This window comes from Ailuropoda melanoleuca, chromosome 1 (genome assembly GCF_002007445.2).
Source record: "Ailuropoda melanoleuca isolate Jingjing chromosome 1, ASM200744v2, whole genome shotgun sequence".
NCBI classification, from domain to species: domain Eukaryota; kingdom Metazoa; phylum Chordata; class Mammalia; order Carnivora; family Ursidae; genus Ailuropoda; species Ailuropoda melanoleuca.
Window position 1 is genome coordinate 154257421 of NC_048218.1, and position 12714 is coordinate 154270134.

At 33.2% G+C, this 12714-nt stretch overlaps 1 protein-coding gene across 1 annotated transcript in view; it reads right to left on the minus strand.

Moving 5' to 3' along the window:
• Positions 1-717: 717 nt before the first annotated feature.
• The window catches only part of AGMO (alkylglycerol monooxygenase), a 346489-nt gene continuing 334492 nt past the window's right edge, over positions 718-12714 (minus strand). Inside the window, exon 13 of the mRNA XM_034668583.1 lies at positions 718-1876. Coding sequence (XP_034524474.1) covers positions 1802-1876 — 75 coding nt within the window. The 3' untranslated portion in view covers positions 718-1801. The remainder of the gene's footprint in view (positions 1877-12714) is intronic.

The window sequence follows — 12714 nt, forward strand, 5'->3', positions numbered from 1 at the left end:
ATACTCAGCAGATTTTTAAAATCCCAATGAATAATGTCCACGCAACACTTAGGACACATTTATTTAGAAAGGTTTATTAACATTATTGTGACAATTTAAAACACAGGTATCTCCCAGTTTTCAAAATTATGCATTAATTAAGCCACCTCAGTTTTATGGAAGACCTATATTAGTACCCACTTTCCCTAACCAATAAGAAACATGAAGAGAATTTTTGCTTCTATGAAAAAAGGTGAAAGGCAAAAATAGCATTCAGCGTTTGTTTTACAGTGAGCAGTTCTAGAGGCCACACACAACTCAAGCAGCGAGAGTGGCTGGATCAAGTTCCTTCCCAGGGAACTACATTCAGCATCTCAACACCAAGCTGCCATAGCTTTTTTTTTTTTTTTTTTTTTTTTTTTTTTTTTNGTCCCGTCCATGTTGCAGCAAATGTTGAGAAATCGTTCTTTTTAATGGCTGAGTAATATTCCACTGTATATATGGACCACATCTTCTTAATCCAGTCATCTGTTGAAGGGCATCTCAGCTCCTTCCACGATTTAGCTATTGTGGACAATGCTGCTATGAACATTGCGGTTCATAGGGCCCTTTTCTTCACTATGTCTGTATCTTTGGGGTAAATACCCAGTAGTGCAATTGCTGGATCATAGGGTAGCTTAACTTTTAACTTTTTAAGGGACCTCCACACTGTTTTCCAGAGTGGCTGGTACCAACTTGCATTCCCACCAACAATGTAGGAGGGATCCCCTTTCTCCACATCCTCTCCAACATTTGTTGTTTCCTGGTTTGTCAATTTTTGCGATTCTAACTGGCGTAAGGTGGTATCTCAGTGTGATGCCATAGCTTTGAACTATGTCTCTGAGCATCTGTGCTTTATTCTGATTTATTTTCTTCACCCATTAGCAAGATGAGTCTGAGGGTATCAGAAAAACCTGTGAGAGATTTTTTGGGAGGTCTGGGGATGCTCAAAATTTTCCCATATAAGTTAATGGTAATTGCTTCTTCACTTGGCTTATGTAAGATTTCATTAGAAGGCTCTATTTCAGATAACAGGGTAAACCTGTAACACGGAATTATAGGTTTTTGAAATTATAGGTTTATGAAAGATCTGACTTTTTTTGTAAAAGTGAAAATTTCTTTCAGTTAGTGAAAACAGGTATTATTTTAAGTCTTTCATAATGCATAAAAGTGAAGCATAATGCAAGCTTTGGAAAAGCAGGGGATACCTGTACGGCATGCTCTTCAAATTTCCAAAACAAACAGATCAAACATATTGGACATAGGTAGTAACTCTTGAATACACACATTCTGACAAATTCTATTCATTTTCATTTCAGTGATGTCTTTTTCAGAATGTAGCTCCTTAGGTTATGTGGTTTTCAAAGGTAAATACAGACTTAGACAGACAACAAATGTAACACATTTTTAAGAGAACAAATATTTATCTAAGCACAATTTTAGCAAAAAGAAGTTGTCAAAAATGCAAATTAAATCTTTGTTCTTTTTAAGTTTTCTCCCTTCCTTTTCTTACGCTCATTGGCTTAGACACTACCAGTAAATATAACATTATTGTATTTGAAATTACTTGCTTTCAACCCTAGCAATACAGGAAAGTAACTGCAGCTGACTTTAACTTTAATAGAAAACAACAAATATGGAAAGCGAGCATAAGTAAATAAGCATATTTACCTTTCATTAAAGAAATGGTTCATATAATCATTATATAATTATATTTCCAGATGCAATCATAATATACTGTGGTTGTGGACAACTGATTAAAACAAAATAATTGAATACAAACTTATTTCCAAGGGCCGGAGGCAAGTTGTTTCATGCTTCTGACTCCCCAGAAAGCAATGCAGATGGAAAAAAAAATCTGAAGAATAAAATACAAAGAGGAAAAACAATTAAAATTGAATCAATACTTTTGTTCAACTGAGTTAAAAATATCTTTGTGGGGGAAAATGAACATAAACATTTTAGACAGTTAAATTAATCTAATTGAATTTAGCAGTTGTTCACCGATAGAATTTAGCCAACACGACTTAAAAAGCATTACACTGGAGACAGGACTGGGAGTAAAAAGTTTTGGTTTTGTTGCTTTTATTTTTTGTACTCCCTAATCTGAGTCATTTCTAGGGATGGGACGGTGAAAGTTAGATTCTGAATGAGACAGAACTTTGTTCTGGCATCTGGGCATACTGTATGCAGAATGTACTGTATTAAATGATCTCATTGTTTATATAGTTTAAGAAGCATTTGGAAAAGAAGAAATAAAAACATTATAAAGAATCATTCCTCTCTGGGGCAATGTGATCTAACATGTTATGAACTTTACCCAACATGAATTAAAGGTTAAACACCACTGCTGATTTATTTTCTCAGTCTGTTGATCTTACCGGGTATAAAAAAATGTACTACAAAATTCTCTTTAAAATTGATAACATAGCTAAGTCATAATAAGCAGCCATCAGAGTTCATTGAGTTTACTTTCTTGCTTTCAAGTAACATCACACATTCCCAATAGATCACCCAAAACTAGCCAAATAAAACTCTTGATTTCTGATGAACCTAGCAAGAACGATTATACAGTCATTCTCATAAGAATTCATGGTTGTAGAATTTTTTTATTATGCATAATCTAAATGCCATAATGCCATAGCACATATATATTCTCTTCTCTTGAGGTAAAATCCAAGCATTAGTCCTGATCTTTACGCCATCAGAGCCCTCCTAAGCCAACCCTTCCCTTACTCTTACCTGTGCACTAAAACTGAACTCTAAGATTGCTTTTATGATCTCCATTTTAGGTGTTACTGGTATGGTGATGGAAAAGAGTAATTCCCAAACAAATGGGGTTATCGCAATAGCTGTGCAAGCGTCTCCCAGTATTTTGTTTGTTTGTTTGTTTATTGTGCAAACCTCTCCCAACTACTAAAATATGACCAGGTGTTCTCCCCAGGAAGAAGATCACTATTCCTGAAAAATCCATGAGAATATACAAAGGAGCACATTTAAGTAAGAAGATGGAGGCTTGAGGAATATTCTGGGGTGATGGATTGTGGAGAGCCAAGGGCATTAACTGAGGCCAGCCACCAATTTAAAGAAAATAGCTTGAACTGTGGTTATTTTGCTATGAAAGCCCTGAATATGAAAACAAAAACAAAACCACCACCACCGTCCTAAACACTGATATTTAGATTTCACAGGTGGGTTATTCAGTTTCATAAGAACCTTATGGTTCTTTCTAGAGAACGGTTATCCTTAACATTAGCCGGTCTGCAGTTTTCTTCAAATACATGCATTCCTTTCAGCCTATAATATGCACAATATAAAAAATATATATCAAAAATAAAATCTACAGTTATATTGAAGCAGAAATCAAGAATAATATTAACATTATGGAGTTGCGTCAGAAATCAAATACAATATATTTAAAAGCTGGTTTTGATTTTGTTTCTTTTGACTGTAATTCAAGAAAAATGACCTCATGGGATTTCTCATGATGGTGCCAAGCAAAATAATACCAAGGTGGGGAGTATTTATGAAGGTCCTTTGTGCAATGAATTGCATTAGTCTAGGAAGATGGGTAGTGTTGACAGAGGACTAGCTGCAAAGACAACTTTCCAACGGGACGGAGATGATAAATGCCTACTATCAATATAAATATTCCATTTAGATCCATAATATTCATTGAGAAACGAATAGATACCTTGTGTTGTGCAAGGTAGTGGAATCTGAAATATATCTGGCAACTGAAGTTTTTATTAGTTTTGAATTTAGTGTTTAGGGTTACATGGATTCCATGGGTGAAGGCTAGGGAGAATGAAACCGCTAAACTGTTGGTAAAATTTTGCCGGGGTATCATGATTCTCCTCTTCCCTACTTCCCCCCAACCAGACTATCCGTACTTTCATCTGGGATTCCAGAAATAGTAAGAACTTCTGATCTAACAAGATAATGAAAAATAATTACAATTCAGTTCATGTCTTTGTTGTTAATCCACAACTTCACAATTAAATTGTTCCACTTTTGAAACTGTAATTCAATTCCTATTTCCTTAAGGGTCCATCCCTAACTAAAACACAATGGCCTTTTCCAGTGATTTAAAATGCTTTTAGCTTCTTACTAAAAAATGCAATGTTGGACAGTTTGTAGTTTTATTTTGTTTCTCTGTTTGGGTTCTTGTTTTGTTTTGTTTTTTGGTTTTTTTTTTTTTTTGCCCCTATATATTATCTCTTTAAAAAGATGGGGTGAAAAACTGATGAAGCATAGAAGTCCAATTCAGGTTCAATGTTAATGTGCAGGTGAGACCTTTGCTTAAACTAGCCATTGTTGTAGGAGGCTTACTGGATTATAATGTTTAATGCTCATTACAAACCTTGGTAGATTGGTACTCAGTTTGCTCATGCGGCAATGGGAACTTAGAATTTATAGGGTTTACCAAGAAGTCACAAAACTACTAAATATCAGAGCTGGGATATATTTTTTTTGCTTACATAGCATCTCCCAGAAAATCTAACTGCACATCCTAGGAAATCACTTCAGTATGCACATCAGTAGAGAATCCTTTCCTCTTTTTTTGTAGCCCCCTATACTTGCCTAATGATTTTTGAGTCAGTAACTGCCAGGTTTCTGACACTTTTCACAATCAACATTTTAAGCATAATTTGGAGTTTTTATATATAATGAAATCCAGAATGGCACAGAATCATAAAAATTAATACAGTGAATATGCCCTTCTCAAAATATGCATGACCCTGAAATAGTTACTTGATTTCATTAGAAAATAGTTAAGTAGGAAAAAATAGATTTGCTCTTATATTTTGGAAAGTGTACCTGTGTGTGAAAATATATATAAAAGACATAAATGTATAATTCACATATAATTTTAAGTTGGAAAATTATTTAATGTGGAGTCAATAAAACCAGTTGATTATTGACTGCAGTCATTCCATTTTAAATTTTCTCTTGTCTGAACCTTCTCTGGATTTTTGCATCAACTTGTTCATTTGGTTCACCATAATTGATCAGATTAAATGTGTTATTTGAAATGAATATTCGTTAACATATTTCCCAACCAAGTATTTGTTCAAGGAAGGCAGAAGAATTACCACTTCTGGCCAGTGTAAGAATAAATGGCAACTAAAGCAGGTTTTTTGCAATATACTTCTCTAATCATAGATACAATGTTTCTGGACATGTACAAACTCAATGAACACTTATTTTATCCTAGGTCTGGGCAAGTCCCAAGATTTTAACAGCTGGATTCAAAATATGAAACAGAGGAAGTTCACTCTTGGTGTCAAACCCTCCTTGAGCTAACACATCATTAGTGGCCCTTGTCTTCAGGCTATTTCCTTGACTTCCCAAGCCCCTAGACTCTGATGCCTGAACTTTGACCTGTACAGATGCTCTCCCCATTTCCCCCACCCTTTTCCAAAAAAGTGCATCAATTGACAGGTGGCTAATCTGAGCCACTAATCCATACTAAAACACCAGTGGGAACTGATATTTTATTCTGCTGCTCCTCCCTGTTATGTCTGTGTTTTAAGAGGCCTTATTAAACATGGCTCTACTTATGAGCAAATCAGACATCTAATCTCAAGGGAGACAGAAGAGTATCACAAGAGGTATTTATGTGCATGTGACATCTCCTCAAACTGCTCTCTCTCAAATTACAAAGCTAGTGGATTGTTCTTACACCTATATACATATCTGTCTCTGTCGGTTTGAATCCATCTACTTATATGTATTAATAAATGACCTGAGGTGCAAACAAAATATCATCTTAGGTAGTGAATAATTTCCATTAGAACTAGCTAGTGACACCCCACACGTCTCACATCACTTAACCTTCAGTAAATTTGCAAATAAAATGAAAGTTTTAAAGTACTTGAAAAATTACCCACAGGAGAAACTAAATCTCTGAAATAGCTGAAATTGATTTTGATTCTCAAACATGGATTTATTGTTACAAATACTGAAATAGAACACACGGATTGAGAGATAACCTCTCATTTAATTTCATGCTTATTCACAGTGGCAATATAATTATGTATACTAAATCACTAAAAAGTTAAACAAACAAGTTAGAAAAGCTCAGTCATTTTGTAAATGGTGAGAAAACTTGTTTGATAAATTTTACCTTGACAAGAAATGTGGAATACTTTAACTATAAATAGCATTTTTTGGTAAGGATTTGAGACTTAATCACTTTTAAACAATTAAAAAGACTATTACTGCTTATTTCATTGTGTATATTTTAAACCAAATTAAGACTTTTGTATGGATTTCCTAAATTCTCCTGGAATGCATATACTTCTTTTTTATGCCTAACAAATCATATCCTGCCTATAAAAGGAAGAGTATATTTTTATCTAAAAATTGTTTCTTTGACATTGATGAGGTTCATAAAATAACAGTTAACTGGCTATTTATCACGACTATACCAACAACAGCAACAATTTGTTTTAAGAGCAATGCATTAAACATACACAAGTTTTTACCAAATTATTTGGAGAAAAATAAAACCAATTCTTTGTTAAATATATTTTTAACATAATATTTTGATTTTTTAGAGATGACAATTGTCTGCTGTACAGATAAACAGATAAGAACTTAAAACAGAGTTCAAGCCTGAACTGCTACAAAATATCACCATTTCCTATTAATGCAAGAGACAAACCAAACAGAACTAGACTAGAAATTGGAGCCAAATGGACTGAAAGTTCTTCTGAAGTGAAAACAGCAGAAAGATATTAGATAATAATACATTTTTTTCTTAGAATTTTTCAAGGATACAGTTTGACAAATGCCAACTCAAAAGAAAATGGGAATTACCGATTTTACTTCTAGTATATTCTATATATGACTAAAAAACTAAGAGTCGTATGCAGACAAATAAAAGGCTTAAGACAAATAATTTCCAGGCACTGCAACTTGAAAGTCTTGTTTTCTCTTTCCGTGTTTATTTCTGTATCCTATTCAAAGCAGATACAATCACTGCCATACTTACTATGTGCTCCTATCAAATTTACTACTAACAAGATATAAATAAAATATTATTATTTTACATTTGTTTTTAAATATATATCAAAATTCTTAACTGAGGGAAAACAATATAAAAAGAAAGTTTATGTGCATGTCCATGATAACAATGCCTTATTTAAAATGAATATGTATGTTTCTCAATCATTACATTGCTCTGATATTAATTTTCAAACAAGATAATATATTAAGCATACCGTGATCATGTTTTTTAAAAGAAAATAAACACAAAATAAACACTGGAACAAAAGTTTTAAATAATTCAGCTGAACTCTGAAACCTGAAAAATCAGGTATTTCACTATTTTACCACTCAGTACTTTTTTGTCTCTAAAATTATTAGAGTCCTTTGCCCCCACTAATTTAGATAACAAATACAGAATCTTCATTGAACCATTTCTTCAGATGATTATCTCCTATTATCAACAATAATTATTCACTTCTAAAAGTCTAAACGGCTCAGGAAAGTGTATATCCTTTTCAACAATACTCTACAGAATATCCTACCGTTCGTCTATACCACACTCGAGTTATCATGATAACATCTGAAAACCATAAGTATTAATAAGAACATTAGAGATCACTTAGAGGTCTTCAAGCCCTACCTACAATTCAGAGAATATGCTTGAAGACAGTTGTCATGCATTAGCTACCGTGCATGCAAACCCGTCTGGTCGAAATTGTATAAACTGTAATTAGCATAAAGTGAAAATAGACGCTACATTTCTCAGAAACATCTGTGGATTTTTCATCTTTGAATTCAAAATTATGAATAGTGTCTTTATAGATACAGGGCTTTAAAACTGTCCAATATTACCAACCCTTGTTCTGACGGTATGACCACCCAGTAATATGGATTTTAAAATTACCTTTAATTTCTTACTACATTCTTGCTTTTCTTTATACACAATGTGCACAATGATACATCTTCAATTTATGTTGATTTCCTGGAAAATTTCCAGATATTTTAATATACATACTCTAGATATCCAGGCTTTCTTCTCATTTTTTTCCAAGTTACTTTTTCCTCCCAGCCTGAAGTTTCTTAAAGGGATCGGTACAAGGAAAGGTAAAACTTACCACAATTAAAGCATAAAGAAAAATTAAAGAGACAACCAAAGTTGACTAGTCATGATTTATACCTATAGAATTGTCAGAATATGTGCCTTGTCAAAAACGAAGCCTGACTTCATATTTTTCTAATCATCAAAATACTCAATGTAGAAGGGTAAGACTTTTTAAAGAACTCTTTATTTTGAACAGTAGGATAAAAAACAATATAGAGACATGGAGAGAAAGTTACAATAAGGTCAAATTAATAAAGAACCAAATATCACTGGTGAGAATGAATGTCAGGTTGAATGTTGACCATTCTGTTGGAAAAATACCTTAGGAAAGGTGTACATTATGAAAAGCATCTGTTTATACTCATAATCTTCCTCTTGTACTGACCATGGAGCCTCACATTCTTTACTTTTTATGGGTGTGAGAATGAAAAAAATATCAGAGCAGTGAAAGATTTTAAGGGTAGTCTATATTAGTTTTTATAAAGTTGGGAATAAAACAAGAGTAGAAAAAATAAGGCACTTGATGAACATTACCTAATTTGACCCGAGACATTTTTATATATTAAAATTAGTCATGGGCTAACCATTGCAAATAACCTGATCCCTTTCCCTAAAAACTATTACCGTCCCTTTTTTTTAAAATAGAAGATAGCTTAGTGAAGTCAAAAATTCATTCATTTTTTTTGACTTTCACATTTCTGCAAATAAGTTCTAGCTACAACTAAAATAACATTTCATTTAATTTTCCTGAGTATGCCTAACATTGGCACAAAATAGTTTCCTTCATATCCAGTATATTTTGAAACCGAAGATTTTTGAATAAAATGTTGCTAGATTAATCATGGTCCTAAGTGTCCTAACAGAACTCTCTGTAATGATGAAAAACATGATATTTAATCTAAAATTCCAAATACTACACCTTTCTAGTCCCCTTTTACTTCTGACTACTGAAATTTAAAGCATTTATGTTCTAAAATCAGAACTCAGTTTTAACAAAAATTATCAAGAAAAACATTCAACCCTAGTCCGTCAAAATGCCATTTTCATGGTAAATGAGTATTGGTCCTTGCCAAATAGTCTCATCACAGCAGACTGATTTTCAGTGTATTGTACATACCAAAGGCCCACTCCTGGCATCTCTCTGACATCAATCAAGAGCCTATGTCTTAAAAAAAAAAAAAGCCTACATCTTTTCACATGCATAACAATTTTTAATATTTGATGTACAAAAATCTATATCTGAAAGACCAGGTGTTTATGAATACAGAATGCCATTCAACTCTGCTAGTCCAGGACTTGCAGTGGGCTGTTAAAAAGAATTCTTTGTACTTGCCTACTATTTAGGAAACAAAGGAAGTCTCTTAAAAAATGAGTTTATTTTCAGGAAAAAAATGGCATGTTTACAGAAATAATAGTGATGTCTGGTTTTAAAAACATGACAGTATATCTTGGAAGGATATGTTTTGAGAAGATCTCTTTGTATTGTTTTTGCTTGTGTCAAAGGAATGATTAGAGCCCCAGTAAATGGGAACCTCCCAGAATAGGCTAAATAGAAGGCCAACAGCCCACATATGGCTTGCAGCTTGGGGGATTTCTCTCAATGTTCTGCCAGAGATAGGACTGCCCAAATGGTTTCTCGCGTAAGTCCTAAGTCATAAACTGCATCCTACTAAGCCAGCCATGCCAGAACTGGACCCAAGGGTATACAGAGTCTTGGCTGATGGGAAACAATGACTGCTTCCTAAGGAAGCCACAGCTGCTTTCCTGAGAGACACCCCAGATGCCTGAATTTTCCCTTACTTTCCATTTTTGACTACCTGTTCTGGCAACAGTTCCAACAAAGGGGGAGGCAGGCAGCAGGCACCCAGCTGTTTTCAATAAGCCTTGGCAATGTAGGTACTGATTACATAAACACTACAAACATTCAAAGAGCATATTTTCTAGCTTTTAAGCTATAAAAAAGGTGTGAGCCTGTACCAACACCCTATATCTCCTTTGCTTCAAATAATGATAATGCTGACCGTGATGATGACTACAATGACAACGATGATGATGATAATTAGGGCTTTAATTATGAAAGCAAAGATTATTAAAGGAAACATGATATCATGAACTGCTGGGAAAGAGCTCAAATTATACAGAGGATTGGAAAGATGAGAAATTTCCACATTTCAGGGGCAAGAATATATTTTTTTTCCTTTAGGAAACAATGAGGTCAAAATGTGCAATTAAATCACTTGATGTCTTATATTTCCCACAATCCAGGGGGAAAAAAACAATCAGCTGTTGCATCATCCATTTGCATTATAGCATATTTTCCTTTTAATTCACATATATCCAAAAATTTTATTTCAAACTCTTAATATACAAGTTGAACTTTGAACAACACAGGTTTGAACTGCACACAGCCACTTAAATGCAGTTTTTTTTTCCATAAACACTATACAGTACTGCAAATGATTTTTTCTCTTCCTTATGATTTGTTTAATAACATTGTCTTTCCCCTAGCTTCCTTTATTCTAAGAATACAGCATATAATACATATTACATACAAAATATGTGTTAACTGTTTATGTTATCGGCAAGTCTTCAACTGTAGGCTATTAGTAGTTAAGTTTTTGGGGAGTCAAAAGTTATACATGGATTTTCAACTCCATGGGGGGTGGTGCTTTTAATCTCCACGTTGTTCAATGGTCAATTGTATGCAAAATATCCAAGAAAGTATATTAATAAAACATTGCATAAGGTCTTCTATTTATATTAAGATCAGGTTCAGAAACATAGTCAAACTAGTACTCTGGAAAAGGAATAAGAGGATGAGGTTGTCCCACTCAACACAAATTATTTTGCATCAGCAGGTTACTTTGCATTTCAGGTTCTGCCTCTATAAAATAAGGATAAAATCTTCCTAATTCTCACAAGCTTATGGTAAATATTGACTCAGTTAAAAAAATTATAAACTTCTATGAAGATATAAGACAGACTATTAAAGTGAGCTATGTTTCTTGCTAAAAAGAGTCAATAAACTAAAAGTGATAACAGAGAGTGACAGATAAGGAGATGTACATTTAAGTAGAATTTGGAACATTAGAGTTTTCAACAATGCCAGCTCTTTCTCAGGCATGGTCATACATTAAAACGATCCTTTCAAATTGTGGATATATAATTATTGCTGGGAAAATATAATTATTTTCCAAAGTAGAGTAAGATTTTAGTGGGTAAGCACAATTATACATTGATTATTTGAAGTATTTCCATTATGTACTTCATCCTGTAAAAACATGGAATTTGATGTTCTTAATGAGTTTTTATAATGCCAGACTGTTGAAATATATCTTTCAGTGTCCTAAAACATTTTTAATTTTAATTCATTTCTATGACACAAAAATATAGACTAAATAATAGTTTCTAATGATCCTCTGTCCCACTGCTATTCCCAAACCATGGTTTTGAGCTTTCATGTTACATTAAATTTCCTACTCATATCTAAAATTATATTAAAAATAATTGTTTTACACAGATATTTTTCCAGGAGGATGCTGGGCAATATAATGGAAATGATCTTCCATTGAAAATTCCAATGAGAATTCTACAATAAATAGAGATAATTCTTCAGTAGTAGTATTTCTTGAAATATTCTAAAATAAATGAAATATATATATATATATAGAGAGAGAGAGAGAGAGAGAGAGCAAGCACATGGAAAGCTGAGTCCAGACAATTCTAAGTGGAAATAAGCTGGTAGCATGATATGTTTTTTGACTAGGCTGGTAATATAACATAATGGAAGGGGCCAAATTTAAAATACATGATGGAGGAAGAAAAGTAAGAAAAGGCCAGCAAGGAATTATTATTCTATACCTTTGCTTTATAGACAATCAAAACACTTGAAAAGCCTTCAAAATTTCCAATACAGACTCAATGTAGGAAATCTATTATTTTAAAGTCACAACTGCTAAAATAATAAACCTTCAAAATAAACACACATTATTCTAATTACTTACTATTTCTTTAGTTCTAGTTACAGCATCCATAAGAAAAAAATAGCATGGCACCGACCTCAAAGACAAATGTATACATAAAAAATTGCAATGACTCAGTCCCCATTAGTTGTATTCATTATACAAATAGATATCACACTCTTGTTTTATGCCAGGCATTTCACTGCTAACAGAACTCACTGGTGAGCAACATAGCCCCTGAATTCAGAGAATTTAGATCTACACAGTTTTCCATAAAATATCTATTAAGGGCTGGTATTTTTATATATATCTTATTTCTAAATCTTCAGGTAAAATTACCTTCACAATGTTTGGTTTAATATAAAAAAAAGTTTTACTAAAATGAGACCAATCACATAGATATGTTGTATTTTCCACTGATGTAGCTTACTTGTAAGATGAATATTTGCCACAGCTATCTCGATTCTTATATGAATATGGGATGAATCATCTTCATTCAGCAGATAGAATGTTTCCTACAGTACCCTTAACTCAGTGTTTTGAGCTTATGCAGGAATACAGAAGAAGTGACTTTGAATCGTAATTCCACCTTGAGGAAGTTATTTAATGCTGCTATACTTCAATATCTTCACCTGA